The sequence below is a fragment of the Mobula hypostoma genome, chromosome 10 (genome assembly GCF_963921235.1).
Source record: "Mobula hypostoma chromosome 10, sMobHyp1.1, whole genome shotgun sequence".
In the NCBI taxonomy this organism is placed as follows: domain Eukaryota; kingdom Metazoa; phylum Chordata; class Chondrichthyes; order Myliobatiformes; family Myliobatidae; genus Mobula; species Mobula hypostoma.
In genome coordinates, this window is record NC_086106.1 from 38936121 (window position 1) to 38959254 (window position 23134).

Sequence of the window (23134 nt, forward strand, 5' to 3'; positions counted from 1 at the left end):
TTCCTTCTACGTAGCCTCCGACCTGATGGCGTGAGCCTCATTTCCCTCTTCAAGCTTCCAAACCTCTCCTCTTCACCTGGTGCCTCGCCTCCCCTTTCTCCCATGGTCCACTCCTCTCCTCTCAGATTCCTTCTTCTCCACCTATCGCATTGTAACTTGCCCTCCCGCTCCCCACCTTTCTATTCCGGTGCCTTCCCCCTTCCCATCCAGTCCTGAAGAAGGGTGTCAGCCTGTTGTTCATTTCCACAGACGCTGCCGGGCTCCTCCGGCACGTCGAGCGCGCTGCCGCTTTGATCAGGGATGCCGGAGACGGGAACACGCTCTGATTGGCGCCGCTCCCGATTTCTGGGAATCATGTGATCCTGATGTCAGCCTCTGTAACTGGAGCTGGCCCGGCCGGCCGGCACACACGATTGGTGTGACCGCAGTCCTGTGCCGGACGTGAATCGTTCAGCTGCTGCCGTGTCCCGCGGCGTGGTCAGGCCGAACCGGGAGCCGGCGAGTCACCCGGCAGTGCCGTGGACGGACACGCCAGACGGGAGGCGGACGTAAACTGGTAGGTTGGCCCTTCGCAGTCCCGCAGCCTTCGGTGAAAGTTGGGCTCCTTTCGCGGAGATTAGAGGTACTGAAAATAAGGATTCAGGGGTCGGAAGGGTGAGGGGGTTCGGATCTGGGTGGAGCTTTGACGGGAGGTGGGGTGGGGGAGGCGGGTTCGATCTTGTTCTCGGGTGCTGTTTGTGTGGAGTTTGCACGTTCGTCCAGTTTCCTCCAGCATCCCAAGGTTAGTAGGTCAATTAGTCGCTGTAACATTCTCCCAGTATGTAGGAGAGAACGTCGGTGAATGTAGGTGAGTGTATTGAAGGGAACTTGGGGAGATGGGACCCCATTGCAGGCGGGGTATTGGGGAGCAGGACACTGGGTGATGGGACCCCAGTGGGGATGGGGTATTGGGGAGCAAGACACTGGGTGATGGGACCCCAGTGGGGACGGGGTATTGGGGAGCAGGACACCGGGTGATGGGACCCCAGTGGGGACGAGGTATTGAGGAGCAGGACACTGGGTGATGGAAGCCCAGCGGGGATGGGGTCTTTGGGAGCAGTTCACTGGGTGATGGGACCCCAGCAGGGATGTGGTATTGAGGAGCAGGACACTGGGTGATGGGACCCCAGTGGGGATGGACAGGGTATTGGGGAGCAGGACACTGGGTGATGGAACCTCATTGGAGATGGGGTGCTGGTGAAAGGGATTGTGGGTGCTGTCATCTATGTGTGGACAGGGTGCTGGTGAACAGGACTGTGGGTGGGGGAACTCAGTTGGGGACAGGGGCTGGTGAACAGGACATTGGATGCTGAGATTTGTGTGTGTGGGAAGTCAGCATTGGAGCATTGGAATATCAGGTACCCGACTTCACTTAAGCATAGAGAAGGCTAATTCCTTCACAGGGTGTGGGTGCCCAATTGCAGTCTTCAGGGGGCTTCAAGTGTTAAACGCTGATGCCATCAGGTGCTGTGCCGACATGATGGAGAACTATCACCTTCTCTCTCAACACACTGGCCTGTGAGTTTCAGAAATGTTAGGGAGAGTTGTCAGGTACAACGGAGAAACAGGCCTTTTGTCCCAGTGAGTTTGCTGTGGAATCCTACTGCCCTTTGGCCTATTGGATTTGTGCTGAATATCAGCCACCAGTTTACAGTGATCCTTTTTTAGTCCGTCCTCGTTCAAAGTAAGGTGTAACTGCTGCGTACCTTTGCCACTGGACTCTGCAACGTGGGATGTGATGCACAGTATATAGTTTTGGGGGCCAATGTAACAAAATTTCACCTCAAATAGACCATGGCACTTCTCCACCTTCAGTGAGGCTCTGTGTGAGGAGCCAAGGTGAGACCTTGGGTGTAGGGAAGGGAGGAATATTCCCTTGCCTCGGACGGCTCAGCGGTTTAGACTAATGTGTGACGGAAGCTCAGATCACTTGGTGGTTTTGGAGGAGGAGCGGAGAGGTTTCTGCAACGTGCAGAGGGAACATTGTGCAGTCATCCGCACTTCCTCCCTATGTGGTTTTAGATTTGCACCAAACCAATCAGCCCTCCCGGCTGCACGGATCACTGCTGGCTTTGAGACCCCCACCAATACCTGAGAGCTATTCGCCTTTCGAAATGAAAAGTGGGCCCTTTTACAGTTTCCACCGTAACTTAAGGGCCCAATTGTCGAAAGTAGGAATCACAGCAGTGAGTGAAGGCCATAGGGTCATATGACATAGGAGTAGTGATAGTCCATTCGGCCCATCAAGCCTGCTCTGCCATTCGATTATGGCTGATTTATTTTCCCTCTGACTATGGACTCACTTCCATGCATTCTGCAACACATGTTCACAGTACTATTTATTGATTTTTTTTTTGTATTCGTCTTTCGTACATTGGTTGTCAGTCTTTGTGTGTAGTTTTTCATTGATTCTATTTTATTTGTTCTACTTTGAATGCCTGCAAAAAATGAATTTCATAGTAGTATATGATGACAAAGACATACTTTGAAAATAAATTTACTTTGAACACTGAACCCCATTCCCTGGTTTTCTCCCTGTATCCTTTGCCTTTACAAATCAAGGACCTATCAACCTCCACTTTAAATATACCCAGTGACTTGGCCTCCACAGCTGCCTGTGGCAATGAAGTCCACAGATTCACTGCCCTCCAGATAAAGAAATTCCTCCTCATTTTTGTTCTAAAGAGATACACTGCCATCAGAGGCTGTGCCCTCTGGTCCTAAACTCCCCCACTATTGGTAACATACTCACCAATATTCAGTAGATTTCAATGAGATCCTTCCCTCATTCTTCTAAATTCTAGTGAGTACAGGGTCTGGGCCATCCCATTCCTCGTACGTTAACCCTGACAGCCAGAAGGGAAAGTTTGTAAGTTAGGTTGGAATCGGGCCGGGGCGGGGGGGGTGGTGCAGTGTGGGTGTGGGGTAGAAATAGACATGTTTGACAGAAGAACAGAGGCAAGAGCTGATTGTAACTCTGACTGTAAATGTCACAGTCCTTTCCGTAACTGGTTTCATCAGTTCTACAGTGAAACACTTCCAGGTGCCCAAGCACTGTGGTAGGCAACACGTGCATTATAAACTCCCAGGACAAAACACTTCTGAAGTTCAAAGTGCATTTATTATTAAGGTATGTATGCCATATGCAACCTTGTGATTCACCTTCTTGCAGCCAGCCAGAAAACAAAGAAACACAATAAAAGATCCACACAACAAACACCATCAAACATCCAATGTGCGAGTTTAAAAAGAACAAATCATGCAAACAATTAAAGTGAGCAAATAACATAGTGAGATCCTGGACCACAGAGTGAGCCACAGCCACAGAGCCAGTTCAGTGCCACAGCCAGTCCAAGGGCCTGACGGCTGCAGGCTTCAGGCCACAGCCACAGAGCCAGTTCAGTGCTGCGACGAGTAAAGCCTCATGGAATGGTGAGCTGAACACCGGATCATACTTTGCCCCTGGCCTCGCTGTCTTAATATTTTAAATTTCTGTGCAACCTGTGTACTTTCTATGTGATTAACAAAAACTTCTAGAACACACATCAGGTCAGGCTGCATCTGTGAAGAAAGAAACAGTTTATGTTTCGGGTCTGTGACCCTATTCTCAGATTTCCAGCATCTGCAGTCTTTTTAAACTTTTGATTTGTGTTTCGATGAGTTGGTTTGGGTGGAACATTGGCCCTGGTCCCAAAATAAAATTGACTTGTGAGTTTGTGATTCATCATCCATTTGCAGCTTCAAGCCTTGTCTCCTCCCCACCTCTGTACTCTCTGAAAACCCTGCATGGTTCCTCTAATTATGCTGCTGTGATCATCCTCAACGTTAGCTGCTCTGCCATTGCTGAATAAGTCCTCAGCATCTGTGATCCTAAACTCTGGAATTAGCGTTCCTAAACTTCTACCTGCTCTGGATTAGACTCTGAAAACACTGCTGTTACGGGTGCTACATAAATGCAAGCTGTCATTTGTGGCTGAGTAATTTGTGCAGACCGATACTGAAACGCAAGTTTCGTGAGGAAGTCGGCACAGGATGAATGGGACGGCAGCTCTCCTCACTTCCCTGGAGCCTGACCCTGATCTGCTCACGATGCTGCGACAGCACTTTCTGCTTGTGCTGTGGCAGGGCAATGACTGGAAGTGTCAAAGTAATGCCCAGTGTCTTCCCACTAACTTCCTCACAAAGGCTCGCAGTTTTTAGAGAAGGTGGGGCTCTTTTGCTAAATATTATCTTTTAATCTGAATCAATTTACATGGTTTCCTTCCTATTTTATGTTATATAAATGTGAATTGGCAGTTGTTGTTTTCTTTTTCTTCTTATATATATATAAATGATTGTAAGACGTATTGCTCCGGGAGTTGGTTCCTAATGTTTTTTTTTCTTTTTTTGTTTTATAGTTAGTGGGTTTTTTTTATTTAGCTGGAGTTCTCTTTTTTTCCTTCTTTTCCTTTTATAAAATTCTTTTTTCATTAGCATATGTAAGTCTTTTTTCCAGCTTTATTAATTATATACTAATTTGTTGAATTTCGGTATTTTATAGCTGTAGAAGATTATATATTAATAAAAAGATTTTAAAATGCAATTAACGAAGCCTCTAATTGGTTGCGATCAAAGTCATTAACCAATGAGCAGAAATAAGTTCTCCCTTTTTACTGTAATGAATGTTGAAGGAAGGAAGCCAAGCAAATTATTACATATTGTTATGAATAGTATGACTTCCTTTATTTACTGCACACGTATGCTCATGGCAAGCCCCTCGACACAGGATGGTGGCAGGTGCAGCTGAGGAATGGGCCTTTCGGCCCATCATGGCCGTGCTGGTGGCCTGTACACTTCCTTGGCTGCAACACAACACACAGACGGCACTCAATGACTGAATGAGTGTGTTGGATGAATCCCACTCCCCCAACAACCTTGCTGGATATGACTGGCCTCTGGCTCAGGGGGTTTGTATTTTTTATTTATTTAGAGATTCAGAATTAGGTTCAATATTGCTGGCATATGTCACGAAATTTGTTTTGTGGCAGCAGTACCTTGCAATACAGAATGAAGCTACAAATTACGAGAGAGAGAGAGCGAGAGAGAAGTAAATATTTATTTATTTACAGATGCAGTATGGTGTAGGTCTTTCAGGCCCTTGGAGACTTGCTGCCCCAGCAAACCCCAAAAACCTCAATTTAATCCTAATTAATCACAGGACAGTTTACAATGGACAATTAACTTAGCCGGTACATCTTTGGGTTGCGGGATGATACTGGAGGGCACGTGGAAGACCCACACACTCCACGTCGATGAGCCTCCTTGGGGAACATCACCAGAATTAAACTCCAGAGTTGTAATGGCATCACACTGCCCACTACCCTGCCGCGTGTGTATGTGTGGTAGTGCTCGGGGGTGCAATTAAGAAGTCTGATGGTGGGGGGGTAGGGGGCGGTGAGGTAGATGCTGTTCCTGAAGTGTTGAGTGTGTTTTCAGACTTCGGTACCTCCTCGATCAGGAGAGGGCATGTCCTAGGTACAGCGTGGTAACAGGCCCTTGGAGCAATTCCATTCCCCCACTAATTCCCTGCTGCGCATTTTCTCTCTCATTAACTCCTCAATGATCTTTCCCCACTTGCCACGGGGCAGTGTACGGTAGCTGATCAGCAACCCACCCAGTATGTCTTTGTGGCATGTTGGAGGAAACCAGAACACTAGGAAGAACTTGAGCATTTGCAATGTACATACATCTATTGATGCTTCTGGACACATCTTCAGTGATGTTCCTGGAATCATCGGGTGTTTCGGGACTTGCAACATCATACACCCTCGTCCAGGTGACCCAGCCGGGGCTGATCAGACCCCAGCTTGTGTCCAGATGGCCAGCTACTTATGACTCCATGGCTCCCCTCTTTTGAGCCACAGCCATCTTGAGGCCCTCTCTGCCGCATCCATGGTACTGCGGATGGCTCTCCTCGTCTTCTCTCCCTCGATGCCCAAAATGCTGAAGGCTCTAACTAAAGAACGGGCTACGAATCCCCTACAACCAACCTCCACTGGGAGACACCTCGCTCTCCATCCAGCCTGCTGACAGTTGCTGACCAGTCCTGCATACTTGGAGAGCTTCCTTTCAAAGGCTTCTTCCAAGCTATCTTCCCATGGGACTGTCAGCTCCAGCAGCACCACTTGTTTAGTAGACTCAGACACTAGGACAATGTCTGGCCGCAGGGTGGTGGCTGCAGTATGGTTGGGGAACTTCAGCTGCCCTTCGAGGTCCACCAACAGCTGCCAGTCCCTTGCAAAGGTCAGGATGCCTGCAGATGTTCTTTTGGCAGGTATTGACTGCTCCCCAGCTCTGACAAAGGCAATGGTCTGCTTGGAGGGTCGGGACCACTTCACCCACTCAACTCCTGCACTGATGGCTTCAGCGATGGTCTTCAGGACCTGAACATCAGAAAACTGCAGACGCTGGAAATCTTCAGTAAAGCTTGAAAATGCAAGAAGCACTCAGCAGGTCAGGCACCATCTGTGGAGAGAGAAACAGAGTTTCTAGTCCGAGTCTCTAATGAGGAAGAATCTGAGACCTGCAACGCCCATTGTTTCTCTTTCCTCAGATGCCACCTATCCTGCCGGGTATTCTCAACACTTTCTGTTTTGGTCACGGAGAACGTGCAAACTCCACACAGACAGCTTGATGGCTGAGCGCCTGCAGCCGTCTCGGGCTCCCAGCTGTCAGCCTCTTCAACTCTTGCTTCTTGTTCCCACAATGACCAGTCAGTGCTCAACCTCGTCCACTGCCAGAAAACCTGGTATTCCACCTGGGTGGTCTACAAGCACATTGAATTTTCCAATTTCAGCCTACCCACACCTGTTCTTCCTTTCTCTCTCCCTCTAACGCATCCCCAACTTCTTCCCAAACTCCCTCCACCCCCAGCCCTCCATTTCCAATTTTCCACTAGTTCTGCCTGTGCTTGGCTCTCCGTAATCTGGTTCCACTGACTTTCCCCTTTACTTATCAGATTCCAGCATCTGTGACGTCTTGTTTCTCTGATTATTGCCTTCCAGTCTGTCTGCCTACCTCCGGCCCCTGCCCTCCCTGTACCTGGCTCCATCACCTGCCAGCTCCTGCCTCACCCCTCCTCGCTTCGCTGTCCTCGCGCTCCCCCCCCCCATGCTCTCTGTCCTTGCGCAAGATCTCAATCTGAAACATTGACTGTCCCTCAGTCTCCGTGGATGTTCCCTGACCTGTTAACTTTCCTGCTGGTGGGTTTAGTTGTCTAGGCTGGGGCAAAGGAGTTTGGTTTAATCTCTGGTCAAATACTAAGTAAACAAAAGCACAGTTTCACTCTTGCACGTGGTTACATGTTTACAGGAAATGGAGGGGAGAGCAGTGCTGAACTGAGAATAACTATTTGTTTATTGAGATACAGTGCGAAATAGACCTTTTCCTAGAGATGCTGCCTGGCCTGCTGCGTTCACCAGCAACTTTGATGTGTGTTGCGAAATAGGCCCTTCAGGTTGCACTACCCAGCAACTCCTGAGTTAACCCCAGCTTCATCACAGACAATTTACAATGACTAATTAACCTAGTAACCGGTACATCTTTGGACTGTGGGAGGAAACCGGAGCACCAGGAGGAAACCCACTCATTCCAAGGGGAGTCTGTACACCAGAGCACGCTGGAATTGAACTCTGAACTCCGACGCCCTGAGCTGTAATAGTGTCGTGCCAGCTGGGTGCCACAATAACGCAGCAGTCAGATTGCACTGTGTGAGGGTGGGGGCCGGGAGAGTGAAGCCTGGGGCAGAGCAGAATGTTGCACATTGGAGTAGTTTTAACAAGTTCTTTGTCGAAGGAAAGTGCAGAGAATTTGTGTTTAAACTTCCAGAAAATGTAGGTGGGGCCCCAGCTGGCCCCAGATCAAGGCTTGGGTCATAGAACATGGACACAGTGGCTAGCAAGGGATTTTGCTGGGACTTGACGGCCTGAGTTCTCGGGAAAGGTCAGATAGACTAGGTCTTTATTCCTTCTAACTTGGGTGAATGTGGGGAGATTTGATAATATATTAAAATATAAAATATATAAGTATATAAAATTATGAGTGCGACGTGGGGTAAATGCAGGCTGGGTTTGGGTGAGACTTGAACTGGAGGTGATAAGTGAAAGGTGAAGTAAATTGAGGGGAATCTTCTTCACTCAGATGGTGGTGAGAGTGTGGAATGAACTGCCAGCAAAAGTGCTGGATGGGGGTTTGATTTCAACATTTAAGAGAGATTGGGGTAAGTACATGGCTTACAGGGGTATGGAGGGCTATGTTCCAGGTGAGGCAGAATAATAGAATCAGCATTGACTAGATGGGCCAAATGGCTGTTTGTGTGCTGTGGTGCTCTCTGACCCAGACTCAGGTCTGCAGAGAGTACCATCTGTCAGAAGTGCTGAACGCATCACGTGCGTCAGTCTACCTGCCATCGTGTATGCTATACATATATACAGAAAAGGACCAGTAACATCACAAAGGGTCCCACCCACCCTGCTCATGAACTGTTTGTCCCACTCCCATCAGGGAGGAGGCTACGTAGCATCCACTCCAGGACCACCAGACTCAAAAACAGTTCCTTTCCCCAAGCAGTAAGGCTGATCAACACCTTCACTGCTACTTTATTTAAATCTTCTAGATTTTTACTTTAATCTTGTGTATTTATATTTATCGTGTTTTTCTAAGACTGTCATCTTTGTCTTTTGTGGGTTTCTTTTATGCTGCATTGGATCCAGAGTAACAATTATTTCAAGCAACACACATCAAAGTTGCTGATGAATGCCCTGACGAAGGGTCTCGGCCCAAATCGTTGACTGTACCTCTTCCTATAGATGGTGCCTGGCCTGCTGCATTCACCAGCAACTTTGATGTGTGTTGCTTGAATTTGCAGCATCTGCAGATTTCCTTGTGTATGCGTAACAATTATTTCATTCTCCTTTATATTTGTGTACAGGAAAGATACGAAACTATCTTGAATTTACTGTAAATATTTTTATTTATTCTCCCCATGTTCCCATCAACTCTCCCCCCCCCCCCAGATTCTTCCATTCACCCACACACTCGGGGCAATTCCAGCGGTCAGTTAACCCACCAGACCCTACATCTTAGGGATGCAGAAGGAAGCCCACGTGGTTGTAAACAGGACATGCAAACTCTGTGACAACAGTGTCCGAGGCCGGGATTGAACCTGGATCTCTGGTGCAGCTCTACCAGCTGTGCCATCCATTAAGCAGCACCGGGTGGGAGAGAGCAGTCACTCGGAAGGACAGTGGGACGGTGGCCTGTAGGATCCTGAGGGACTTGAATCAAAGTTATCAACAAGGACCGTCTGAGTGGCTCAGAGATAATGATACTTAAGAACAGGTGGCTGTTGTTCAGGCTGTCTGCTGTTGTGGTCTAGCGATCTAGTAACCAGTGACCTCTAGCTCTGTTGCATAGTTGTTAGCACAGCTTGGGGCGTTGAAGTTTGAATTCATTTCCGGTACCATCCGTGAGGAGTTTGTACGTTCTCCTCATGAAGCGCATGGGTGCTCCCACGGTCCACGGACATATGGGTTGGTAGGTTAATTGGTCGTTGTAAGTTGTCCTGTGATTAGGCTCGGGTTAAATCGGGGGTTGCTGGGCAACATGACTCAAAGGGCCTGTTCTGTGCTGGATCCCAATAAATATCACTAAATAAATAAGGGAGTTGGATACGAGAAACATTATTTTTAAATCCAGAGTCACAGCTTGGGAGTCAAGGGGCAAGTGGGAAAATAGACAGAAAGGTCTATACTTTGATCAGTACCTTACTGGGTGTGTGGTGCTGCCTTTCTTTCCCCTCTTCACTAATGCCCCACCTTGTCCCATTCTGCAGCTACGTGACTGAGCTCCAATCCTGCGCGATAACAACATGAGGCTACAGCTGATCCACCAAAAGGTAATTGTGTCCCTGACACTGTGCTGGGGGTAGCTGGTGTCATGGGACTGGGCCTGGTCTCATCGGCATCTCCAGGACCATTTATGATCGATATTTATTGTGCTCGATTCTCATTCCTGCTAGATCCTTGGTTCTCTATTGAGAGGAAATTTGATGGAGGTATGCAAAATTATGAGGGGTATAGATAGGGTAAATGCAAGTAGGCTTTTTCCACTGATGTTGGGTGGGACTGCAACTAGAGGTCGTGGGTTAAGGGGGAAAGTTGAAATGTTTAAGGAGAGCGAGGGGAAACTGCTTCACTCAGAGAGTCGTGAGAATGTGGAGCAAACTGCCAGTGGTACATGCAAGCTCGATTTCAACATCTAAGAGAAGTTTAGATGGGTACGTGGATGTGCTTGGGGCCTGGTGCAGGTCAATGGGAGTAGGCAGTTTAGATGGTTTGGCACAGACTAGGTGGGCCAAAAGGCCTGTTTCTGTTCTGTACTTCTCTGACTAACATTTCTATCCCTTTGCATTGATATTGTGTGAGAGAATACGGGGGGGGGTGTGTGGAGGGGGAAGAGATTGTGTGAGAGAAGGAGTGTATGCACACTGTGTGTGAGCTGTCATTAACTAGTGATAGTGGGAACAGGTTCAATGTTACACAGTCAGTCAGTGCCCAGTCCTTTGTATTTCGAAACCAAAGATCCTGTGGGACTCGGGAAACTCACCGTTAGCGCCGTTAACTCCTTCTGACCATGATCTTCTTTCTCCCTGTAGATGAAGCCATCACTACCATCACCCAATGGGAGTGTAAGCTGCACCCCACCAACCCCAGGACTGCACAAGGTACGCGTCCAACCTCCAACACATCCCTGCGGTCTGGGAAAGTCTGTCACCAGGGGTGAGGAGGATGGGCAGGTCTGTCCTGCTCAGCGTGGGTGGTTTCCACAGCAACACAAGGGTTAAATTATAGGTCACGCTATGTTACTTCTGTTTAAACGTACCGTGGGTTAACAGTAAAGAATCATATTTATTTACAGTAATAAACAAACATGTCTTAACCCCGCCATGTGCTGAAACATTCTAGCAATCCTGCGTGTGCTCAGTGCTCTGTCCAATCCTGTACTGGCACATCATTGCACGTGATATCATCACATCTTCCTTTCCTTAAAAAGAAAAAATAATTAACAACGTTAATCAAAGCAAATACATAATTCAACAAGTCTCTATCAGTCTCTCTGTGGGTTTATGAACACGAGTAGACCTTCTAAGTGGTACACACAGATCTTGTGTTTCCTTGTTATTATTTACATGTTTTGTCTCGTCTGCATCAGTTAACTGAATCTCTGAAGAATCACATCTACCTTTCATTAAAAAGAAAAACAAGTAACAACATTAACCAATAAACAAATCTATATCTGCTAACTGAAACTTTTGAAGTTGGCTCTTCGCTTTCTGAGCCATGTCTCTTCTTGTGCTTCTTCTTTGCTGCTTCAAGCTTTTCTTTATGTATCTGAACTAAGCTTTTTGGTATACTCTCACATGTCTCCTGGTTGGAATCTGGAATTTCAGGTAAGCAGTTCATGCTGTCCTCAGCAATCTGCTTCCCTGCTTCTGTTTGGACTGTATCTTTCCTAATTCCTTCCACTTCCATTTGTAATGAAATGCAAATCTTCTTTTCTTCATCTAATTCATTCATTAACTGTGTAATCTTTTTTTTTATGAAGTTTCAATAAAACTTCTCAATTCCTTCACTTGTGCTTTCACTTCTTCCTTATACTGTGCCCACTGTGAGCGTTCTTGCTCTAGACAGTGATTAGACTGAATCTCATATTCCCTCTGTGTCTCTCTCATTATCGCTTTCATTGAAGCAACTGCATCCTCCCATTGCTTTTTCACACCATCAATTGCCTCCTGTTTGGTCGTCTCAGACACTGCAGCTGCTGCTTTTATATTCTCCATGTCAGCATTTGCATAAAGTGCATCTATATAGGATTCCTCACGATCATCTTCAATCACTGTGTTTACTTGTTTCATTTTATTTTCCTTCTTTCTACTTCTACAACAGCGCAAAAAATGATTAATCTTACCGCAGTTGTAGCAAGTTTTTGCCATATGTGAAACACTGATTTGGGTGATGTTCCTGTGCACAGCGATCACATGACTTTTTTCTTTCAAATGCTGTCTTGCTCCCTGTCGGTTTTGTCAACATATTATTATATTTCTTAATATATTTGTGCTTTTTTACAGCATTTACATTGCAGTTTTCAACAAAAAGCTCTTCGGCCTGTGACATTACGGTCTCAGAAGCTTTGCAGAGCGCGAAAGCTTTTTCAGAATTTAAATCTTGCTCTCTCAATAGCCTTCCTCTCAGTGCATTATCTTGAATGCCATAAACAATCTTTAATAAGAGAGTCTGTGAGCAATCCAAACTTCCACGTTCTGCTACACTTTCTTAACTCAGTCACATACTGATCAATTGTTTCAGTAGCTCTAGCACACGTGAATAATTTAAATTGCTCATACGTTAAATTACACTTAGGTGTACAAAATACTTCAAATCTGTCCATTATCGACTTCAAATTGAAATTATCTCTATCTTCAAAGACAAAATTATTATATACCTCGACTGCGTCATTCCCGATTACATGGAGCAGGACTGCAGCTTTAGTTTTGTCCGCTTTTCTATCAGCTCCGATCGCCGATAAATATATTTCAAACGTTGCTTGAATATCCTCCCATTCTCAGCTACATTACCAGTCAGCTGCAATTTTGGTGGGGGTTGTAAATCTTTCTTTTCACTGTTTACAGTTCAAACTTTTTTTCCGATTATCTTCGATTCTTGATCTTCCCGTATTATTCTCCCAGAACCACTTCTGACACCATGTTATGTTACTTCTGTTTAAACGTACCATGGGTTAACAGTAAAGTATCATATTCTGGAAGAATTAGAGAACTTTTATTTACAGTAATAAACAAACATGTCTTAACCCCCACCACGTGCTGGAACATTCTAGCAATCCCGCGCATGCTCAGTGCTCTGTCCAGCCATGTACTGGCAGATCATTGCACATGATATCATCACAGGTTACACAGGCTGGGTTAATGTGGGTACACAATTAGCAGATGACCCTTTTGAGAGAATCACAGTGGACACCGTCAGAGGTGGGGGGGAGTCTCCTCTGAAAGGACAACTCATAACAAGTTTGTACGTTCTTGTGTGACCTGATCTGCGGACTAGAGCAGGGCAGTTCCAGAGTGAACTCGGAAACTTCTTTGTCGTGGGGTAGGTGCTGAAAGTGAGTGGTGGGTGTCCAGTCAGAATGCTAGTGCGACAAAATGGAGTTTATGGTTCTGCATGTGTACACTGTGATTAAAAACTTATTTGCAGCAGCATCAGAGGCTGCAAACATAAATCCAGTTAAGCATTTACAAGAAAACAATAAATTAATAACAACAGTTATACACGAAAGGACACAATGGGACCAAATTGTAATGCAAAGTGATGGTAGTGTTGCTATGCTGGGGTAGAGAATAGGGTTGTGCAGGCTGGTTCAAGAACTGAATGGTTAAAGGGAAGCAGCTGTTCTTGAACTTGAATCTGGCAGGACTTCAGGCCTCTGTACCTCCTGCCTGATGGTACTGTGCATGGCCCAGATGATGGGGTCCTCTGACAGAGGTAGCCCTCTTGAGGTGACACCTCCTGTAGATACTACTGACGGTGAGGGAGGGATGTGCCCGTGATGTATTGACCTGAGTCCATTACTCTGCAGCTTCCTATGTTCTTGCACATTTGAATTACCACACCAGAGCATGATGCAACCAGTCAGGGTAGTTTCCGTAAGAAATAAGACAAAGGAGCAGAAGTCGGCCATTCGGCCCATCGAGTCTGCTCTGCCATTTTATCATGAGCTGATCCATTCTCCCATTTAGTCCCACTCCCCCGCCTTCTCACCATAACCTTTGCTACCCTGGCTACTCCCATACCTATCAATCTCTGCCTTAAATACACTCAATGACTTGGCCTCCACTGCCGCCCGTGGCAACAAATTCCGCAGGTTCACCACCCTCTGCTAAAAAAAATTTCTTCGCATTTCTGTTCTGAACGGGCGCCCTTCAATCTGTAAGTCATGCCCTCTCGTACTAGACTCCCCCATCCTGGGAAACAACTTTGCCACATCCACTCTGTCCATGTCTTTCAACATTCGAAATGTTTCTGTGAGGTCCCCCCTCATTCTTCTAAACTCCAAGGAGTTTCAGCAGTATAATAATCGATATTAGTGGAAGCAACATCTAACAGTCTGGGAAATCTGCTGGTCTGCAACAGCCAGAATACATTATCAGAATTTGCCCTGTGTCTTGCTTTTACCGACTGCAGTGTCTCTCTGGAAGGGCCTGTGTGGAGGGGTTTGTGGACAGATTGTTGGGTGGGGGTGCAGCGTTGCTGTTTTAGCCCACACTGAATATGAATCTTCCTGCTTCAGATCTACCGAGAGGCAGCCATGGTGCTGTCTGTCATCCTCATCCTCGTCCTCGTGATGCTGGTGCAGCTGCTGCTCTTCCCACTCAACCAGCGAGTCAGCCACACGGCTCGGACGCAGGGCGGAGAGCTACAGCCAGACAAGGACCAGAGCCAGGCTTGCACTGACCCCTGCAGGTACCCCATGGGATAGCGGGCTATTCAGCCTCCTGAGGTTAGCCTAGCCTTGGGAATGCCGGGCTGTAGTGGCTTCTCCAATTATCTGGGCGGGTTGGGGGTTGGGGGAGGGAGGAGTGTCAAATTCCATCATCTCCTGCTGGTATCCCGGGGAACAGATTGGCAGCAGTGTATTCTGGGTGTATTCTGTGGCGTTGGCAGTGGTGCGCCCTGTTGTAGCAGGTTTACTTGTTTCAGCTAATAAAGTGGCCACTGAGTGTGTCTTTGTGATCTCCTGCTGTTGTAGCCCATCCACTTCTAGGTTTGACATGCTGTGCATTTTGGAGCTGCGCTTCTGCACACCACTGTTGTAACATGTGGTTATTTGAGTTACTGTCACCTCCCTGTCAGCTTGAACCAATCTGGCCATTCTCCTCTGACCTCTCATTAGCAAGGTGTTTTGTCCCACAGAACTGCTACTCACTGGATATTTTTTGTTTTTCACACCATTCTCTTTAAACTCTCGAGACTGTTCATGAAAATCCCAGGAGGTGAGCAGTTTCTGAGATACTCAAACCTCCCTGTCTGGCACCAGCAATCATTCCACGGTCAATGTCACAGGTCACATTTCTTCCCCATTCTGATGTTTGATCTGAACAACAACTGAACCGCTTGACCATGTCTGCATGCTTCCATGGATTGAGTTGTTGCCACATGATCGGCTGATTAGGTATTTGCATTAATGAGTAGGTGTACCTAATAAAGTGGCTTCTAAGTGCAGATTTTTCCAGTAGAAGTCAAGTTCTCTCCAATGAAGATTTATTCTATGAAGCATTAAGGCTAACAAGGTTTGGCTGCATAACCTATAGTTGGTGTCACTAACATAGAACATTTCATCTGAGCATAGGTCCTTTGGCCACAATGTTGTGCTGATCTCTTGCTTTAAGGTCAATCTAACCTTTTCCTCTTGCATAGACCTCTATTTTTCTGTCATCTATGTGCCGTCTAAGTGTTTCTTAAATGCCCCTAATGTTTCTACCTCTACCACCACCCCAAGGGTGTTCCATGCAGTCAGCACTCTCCACGCGAAGAACTTGCTTCTGACAGTCTCTCCCCACTATGGTTTCCTCCAATCTCCGTATTCCCCCTTGTGAAAGCCATTTTCATCCTGGGGAATAAGTCAGGATGCCCAGGGCTGCCCACCCAGTCTATTTCTGTTATCTTGTACGCCTCTATCAAGTTACTTTTCATCCTCCTCTGCTTCAAAGAGAAAAGCCCTAGCTCGTTCAGCATTTCCTCATGAGACATGGCAGCCTTTTCTGATTATCTGGACTGCATTCCTTCAGTACAGACAGTGCCAGATCTGCGAATGATTAAGGAACAGACTAATTCCCACTCCCATCAGGGGGAGGATACTCCAGGACCACCAGACCCAAAAACGGTAACTTTCTCCAAGCAGTAAGGCTGAGCAACACCTCCACCCACTAACCCAACCCTCCACCACTACTTTATCATTTCCTGATAGAGTCGCCTTGTGTACAGACTCTCCTGGACCTAGTGTCACTTCATGGACATACAATCAATCTATATAAGCTATCTTATATGTATTGATTTTTTTATTGTTTTGTGTTTTTTTTTGCGCTACGTTGGATCTGGAGTAACAATTTTCTATCACGCTGGAAATGACATTAAGCAACGTTGCATTAATAAGGTTTCCCTGCCCCTCGGTGTAAGTGGGAGTCACGGGGGACAGTATTACAGCCCTGGCTTCCAGGTCCCACCCATTACCTAATGCCACTTCTGTGAGGGGGGTGCCAGCCAAATGTAGTGACGGGGAGAGATCTTGTTGTAACGAATTATTTTTTTTGTTCAAGTTCCACCTACTGAAGATCATTCTTCTGTTCCCAGTCTCACCCTTGTCGAAAGCATTCCAGAAGGGATACACTTTGATCCCAATTTCACCAGGAATCCCTCCATTTCTGATGGTTGGATGAGGCTGTTAAGCAGTGCTGGGAGCAGCGTTGACATCGCTTCCTTCTACTGGACCATGAGAAACAACGACACGAGGACAGCAGAGCCCACAGCCAGGCAGGTGGGTCAGGAGGTGCTCAGTGTCAGTGACCTCTGCCCGTAACCCATCACTGACATCTTCACAGGCACGCGGGAGTCGAAACGATGCATGGGCCACCCTTGGTCATAGATGAATTTAACAGAGAAACAGGCCCTTTGGCCCATCTAGTCCATGTCAGCCACAGCATTCTCCCTGCTAGCCTGAGCTGCCTGCATTTGTCCCACAACCCTCGAACCCACTTTCCTTCATTCAAATGCCTATTAAATATTGCTGTGAACCTGGCAGCTCATTCCAGCTACTTACTGACCTGTTACCTCTCGGGTTTCCCATCTTATCTTGCATCTGTACTCTAGTTGTGGTCTCCCCAACCCTAGGGAAAACCCTGTGGTCATCCACCTTATGCATTCCCTCATGATTTTACAAACATCTGTGAAGGCATCCCTCATTGTCCTATACTCCAGGGAATAAGACAGTGTGGCCAACCATTCTGTATAACCTCAACCCTCTAGTCTCTAGCAGGTAGCATCCTCATGTAGAGTGCCTATAAAGAGTATTCCCCCCCCCCATTTGGGAGTTTTTGTGTCATATTGTTTCACAACATTGAATCACAGTGGATTTGATTTGTCTTTTTTTGACACTGATCAACAGAAAAATACTCTTTCATGTCAAAGTGAAAACAGATCTCTACAAAGTGATCTAAATCAATTACAAATATAAAACACAAAATAATTGCATAAGTATTCACCCCCCTTTGATATGACACACCAAATCATCACTGGTGCAGCCAACTGGCTTGAGAAGTCATCTAATTAGTTAAATGGAGATCACCTGTGTGCAGTCAAGATGTTTCGATTGACCGTAGTAAAAATACACCTGTATCTGGAAGGTCCAATTGCTGCTGAGTCAGTATCCCGGCAAAAACTACACCATGAAGACAAAGGAACACTCCAAGCAATTCCATGAAAAGTATATTGAAAAGCACAAGTCAGGGGATGGATAAAAGAAAATTTCCAAGTCCCTGAATATCCCTTGGAGTACAGTTAAATCAGTCATCAAGAAATGGAAAGAATATGGTACAACTGCAAGTCTGCTTAGAGCAGGCTGTCCTCAAAAACTGAGTGAGCGTGCAAGAAGGGAACAGTGAGGGAGGCCACTGTGACAACTCTGGAGGAGTTGCAAGCTTCAGTGGCTGAGATGGGAGAGACTGCACATACAACAACTGTTGCCTGGATGCTTCACCAGTCACAGCTTTACGGGAGAGTGGCAAGGAGAGACCCACTGTTGGGAAAAAAAACTTACATGAAATCTCAGTTGGAGTTTGCCAGAAGGCATGTGGAAGATTCTGAAGTCAGCTGGAAGAAGGTTCTATGGTCTGATGAAACCAAAATGAGCTTTTTGGCCATCAGAGTAAACACTGTGTTTGGTGTAAACCAAACACCACACGTCATCAAAAACACACCATCCCTATTGTGAAACATGGCTGCATCATGCTCTGGGGAGGCTTCACTGCAGCAGGGCCTGGAAGGCTTGTGAAGGTAGAGGGTAAAATGACTGTAGCAAAATACAGGGAAAACCTGATGCAGTCTGCAAGAGAAACTTGACTTGAGAGATTTGTTTTCCAGCAAGACAATGACTCCAAGCAGAAAGTCAAAATTACACAGGAATGGGTTAAAAATAACAAAGTTAATGTCCTGATGGCCAAGTCAGGGTCCAGACCTCAATCTAGTTGAGAATTTGTGGCTGGACTTGAAAATGGCTGTTCACTCGCAATTCCCATGTAACATAACAGAGCTTCAGCAGTTTTGTAAAGAAGAATGTGGAAAAATTTCAGTGTCCAGATGTGCAAAGCTGATAGAGACCTATCCACACAGGCTCAAGGCTGTAATTGCTGCCAAGGGTTCATCTACTAGTTACTAACTTGAAGAGGGTGAATAATTATGCAATCAATTATTTTGTGTTTAATAATTGTAATAAATTTAGACCAATTTGTAGAAATTTGTTTTCACTTTGACACAGGTATTTTCTGTTAATCAGTGTCAAAAAAGCCAAATTAAGTACACTGTGATTCAATGTTGTAAAACACGAAAACTTCCAAGGTGTTGAATACTTTTTGTAGGCACCATATCTCTTCTGCACCCTCTTCAGCTTGACAATGTCTTTCCTATAACAGGGTGACCAAATCTGTACACAATAGGCCAAGCACGGTCCCATGGGCGACTTTTATAATGTTCCTGCTGATCAACGTAATGCCTTGACTGATGAAAGCCAGCCTTCTCTACCGTCTACGTGAGCGGCCATTTTCAGTGAACTGTGCCCTTGTGGGCAGGACTGTGCTGCAGTAGTCTCCAGATGGCCAGATGGATACAACTTCAGTACCTCACATGAAAATTGTGAGCACAGCAATCTTCCTAACAGGCCTGCCATCTGTCCACAGAAACGTTCACTTCCACCACCACAGAGTAGCTGTGATGTGTCCTGCCTTCAAAGCACACTGCAGTTACTTGCCCAGGACACTCAGACAGCATTTCCTAAACTCTGCCATCCTTCCTCCTTGAAGGAAAATGACAGCAACTGCAAGGGAATTAGAATCCAAATCAGGTTTGATATCACTGGCATACATCGTAAAATTTCGCAGTAGCAGTTCATGGCAATATGTGATTTTTTTAAAAAAACTTTAAGTTGCAATAAATATATATAAAAAAAGAGAATTTATTTAAATAGTGCATTAAAAAAGGAGGAAAAAACATACTGAGCTAGTGTTCCTGAAATGTTTACTGTGGCTCTTCAAGCTCCTGAATCTCCCTCATGATGGATGCCACCTTTGGGAAGCATCACCTTTTGACGGGGTCCTGGATGCAGAGCAGACAAGTGCCCTTGATGGATCTGTCTGAGTTTACGTCTCTCTGCAGCTTTTTCTGGTCCTGTGCAAGGGCCCCGTCCATACCAGACGGTGATGCAGCCAGTTGGAATGCTCTCCACGGTACATCTGTAGAAATTTGGGAGTTGACAGCTCCTACGGGCTCCCATTCAGTTCATTGATTCAGCACAGTAAGAGGCACTTCCAGCCCAACGAGCTCGCACCGCTCTGTTACACCTACGTGCCAAATAATCTACTAACTTGTACACCTTTTGACTGGGAGGAAATCGGAGCACCCGGAGGAAACCCACACATTCATGGGAAGAACATACAAACTCCTTACAGACAGCGACAGAATTGAAGCCGAGTCTGTGGCGTTGTATTAGTGTTAGGCTAATCGCAACGTTACCATGCTACCTTGTGGCTAGTCCTTCATTGTCACTTGGTCTTAGTCCATAACTGTAGAAGCAAAACTCGGCTATTCAGCCCATCGAGACTGCTCCAACATTCTTTCATGGCTGATTTATTGTACCTCTCAACTCTATTCTCCTATCATCTCCTTGTAACCTTTGACACCCTGACTATTCAAGAACATATCCTCCAAGTTGAGTGAACTTGGCCTTTTCTCCTTGGAGCGACGGAGGATGAGAGGTGACCTGATAGAGGTGTATAAGATGATGAGAGGCATTGATCGTGTGGATAGCCAGAGGCTTTGTCCCAGGGCTGGAATGGCTAATGTGAAGAGGTATAGTTTGAAAGTGCTTGGAAGGTTGGCGGGGAGGGGGTGATAGAGGGAAGTTTCTCACAGATTGGTGAGTGCATGGAATGCACTGCCAGCAACGGTGGTGGAGGCGGAGACAATAGGGTCTTTTAAGAGACTCTTAGATAGCTACATGGAGCTTAAAAAAGTAGAGGGCTATGCGGTGGGGAAATTGTAGGCAGTCTCTAGAGTAGGTAGCATGGTCAGCACAACATTGTTCTATATTAAGTTCTGCTTTAAAGATACTCAATGATTTGCTGTCTGTCGTCATGAATTCCATAGATTCACCACCCTCTGGCTAAAGAAATTCCTCCTCATCTCTGTTCTAAATGGACGTCCATTCTGAAGCTGTGGCCTGTGGTCTCTCCACACCCACTCTTATCAGTTCACCAGATCTCATCGCTCCTTCTCCCACATCTGTGATCCTGTGCTGCGGTCATTGACTTCAATGCCGGTTTCAAAGAAAAAAGCAACTTTATTGGAAGTGCTGCAATAAATCGTTTCAAACTGCAATGACAACTGAACCTATTGATGATAGAGAAACTGTCCAATTGGCCCCTCTGGCCCTCTGGCTGCACTATGCAGCAGGGAGGAGGGAACATCGACTCAGACCATGAGAGGCCTGCGTCGGGCATTTTCATATCTTACAAGGCGCAGATTGGAGGTCTGTGTGGGGCGCCACTCCTTGCACAGACACTAGAGCAATGTGTGGTTAAGTGCCTTGCTCAAGGACACAAGTACGCAACCACAGCGGAGGCTCAAACTAGTGACCTTCAAATCACTAGACGAGCACCTTAACCACTTGGCCATGTGCCCAACGCAAATGCAGCAACCCTGGCCTAATTCACAGGACAATTTACCTACTAACCGGTAAGATGTTTGGATGTGGAAGGAAACCGAAGCACCAGGAGAAAGCCCACGCATTCCACAAGGGGTCATAACAGGGGCTCCTTGCAGATCATATTGGAATTGAACCCTGAGCTACAAAAGAATTGTGCTAACAGCTGTGCTGCTATTGCACCCGACTAACTTCAGCCAAATTAAAATATTGCCATACTGATCTGGAAAGCAATTGATTTCCCCGCAGTGTCCAGCACTTCTTTCGTGCCCATTGACAGCGCGTTTTATTTTTCAGAGATGCCAGGAGTCTACCCCTGGAAGAAGGCCAAGCATCCAGCTTGGGCAGGGCCCTCAACTCCATGGGCAGTTTGGTCAGGCCCAGGGGGAGGTCAATCTCCTCTTGGTCTTCACGCTGCCCTGTGAACCCCTGCAGTGACTGTAGTTGTGCTGTGTAGGGTTTAATATAAATTCGTTGCTCTTCCCTTGGGTCTTGGGCTAACCAGCTCTGTTTCCTTCGGCGATACGAACACACCCATCCTACCCAGATCTCTGTTCTTGCAGCCTCTCACAGTTGGCTCCATCCACCTCATCTCATTCCTGTTGCTGAATGTATGGCCCCGTGCTATCCTGCGCTGAATTCCGTCTGCACCTGTCGCTAACCTCCTGATCTGTGGCCTTGTCTCCTCAGGGGGAAGCCATACTAAAGGAACTACAGAGAGTATCTGGGAAGCTCTCAGTCCGAGTTGTTGTTAGCAAGCCGAACAAGGAACAGACTCTGGCCGACCTTAATCTGCTGAAGCAGAGTGGTGAGGAAACTGGGGTGCTGGGGAGCGATCGGGATACCAGAGTGTGTCGGAGGTGGGAGAATGTTGCTGGATGGAAGGTGTGTGGAGAGATCCTGTGGCGGAGAATGGGGATTGGGGCTAATGGCGCTGTTTAAGAGGGTGAGAGGCTCCAACAGTTCCGGCCAGTGGTTCAGTGGGACACCAGACTTCGTTGTTTCCTTCTCCCAGGTGTGTGACCCTGTGCTGCCTGTCATCGACGTCACTGGGCTGGAATGCAGATCCAACCCAGGTGCAGGGTTTTGCCTGGAAGTGTTGCCTGTCCACAATGTGAATGAATTATCGGAAGTGTAGGTGGAGCGATACACATGGTCAGCTAGAGAAGTGGGTAACAGTGCTGTGCGATATCAGAATAGTACATCAGGAAGCGGAGATAAAACTACTTTGGTGGTGACTTCTTATCTTCATTTTGGGGGATTTTTTTTTCATATCTGATTTACAGAAAAATTGGTTTACAGACAGTTCTCCGGGACAGAACCCTTGGTAACCAGGGACGGCCTGTACTTATCTTAAAGCAGGGGTTCCCAACCTTTTTTATGCCATGGACCCCTACCATTATCCAAGGGGTCCTTGGAACTCCTGCCTTAGAGGGAGTGGACCACCACTCTGTGCAGATATGAATGAGGAGAGATTAAATAGGTTGCATTTTGAAAGGGCACCTGAGTTTGCAACGCTTTGACAAATAGACGGGAGGGGGAGTCAAATCACTGAATAGTGTTGAGGTGGACAGTCCATGTTTAAGCAGCAATTAGATAATGGTAATTGGTTTATTATTGTTAGATGCATGAAGATACAGCAAAAAGCTTTTTGTCTGCCTGCCATCTTGGCAGATCATTCCAGATATCAGTACATGGCAATGGTACAAAAGGAGAAACGGTTGTAGAGAATGTCCTGCCCTGGTAGATGTTACTGTGCAGACGTCATGAGGAGTGGAAGGGAGGGGCCATGAGGAGATAGTAGAGTGAAGAGGTCATGAGTGGAAGGGAGGGGCCATGAGGCGATAGTACAGTGCCAGTGGAGAATATCACAGTGCAGAGGTTGTGAGGAGTGGAAGGGAGGGGCCATGAGGAGATAGTAGAGTGCAGAGGTCATGAGTGGAAGGGAGGGGCCATGAGGCGATAGTACAGTGCCAGTGGAGAATATCACAGTGCAGAGGTTGTGAGGAGTGGAAGG

The 23134-nt window shown here is 46.7% G+C and overlaps 1 protein-coding gene across 3 annotated transcripts in view; it reads left to right on the top strand.

The window, feature by feature from the left end:
• Positions 1 to 247: 247 nt before the first annotated feature.
• Positions 248 to 23134, top strand: part of pld3 (phospholipase D family member 3) — a 41855-nt gene continuing 18968 nt past the window's right edge. The window contains exons 1-7 of one of the 3 annotated variants that reach the window (XM_063060363.1): positions 248 to 556; positions 9093 to 9131; positions 9911 to 9973; positions 10733 to 10801; positions 14440 to 14612; positions 16500 to 16683; positions 21808 to 21925. In XM_063060363.1, coding sequence (XP_062916433.1) covers positions 9947 to 9973; positions 10733 to 10801; positions 14440 to 14612; positions 16500 to 16683; positions 21808 to 21925 — 571 coding nt within the window. In that variant the 5' untranslated portion in view covers positions 248 to 556; positions 9093 to 9131; positions 9911 to 9946. Of the gene's footprint in view, positions 623 to 9092; positions 9132 to 9910; positions 9974 to 10732; positions 10802 to 14439; positions 14613 to 16499; positions 16684 to 21807; positions 21926 to 23134 lie in introns of all 3 variants that reach the window. The other 2 variants (XM_063060362.1, XM_063060361.1) reach the window with 2 other exon arrangements.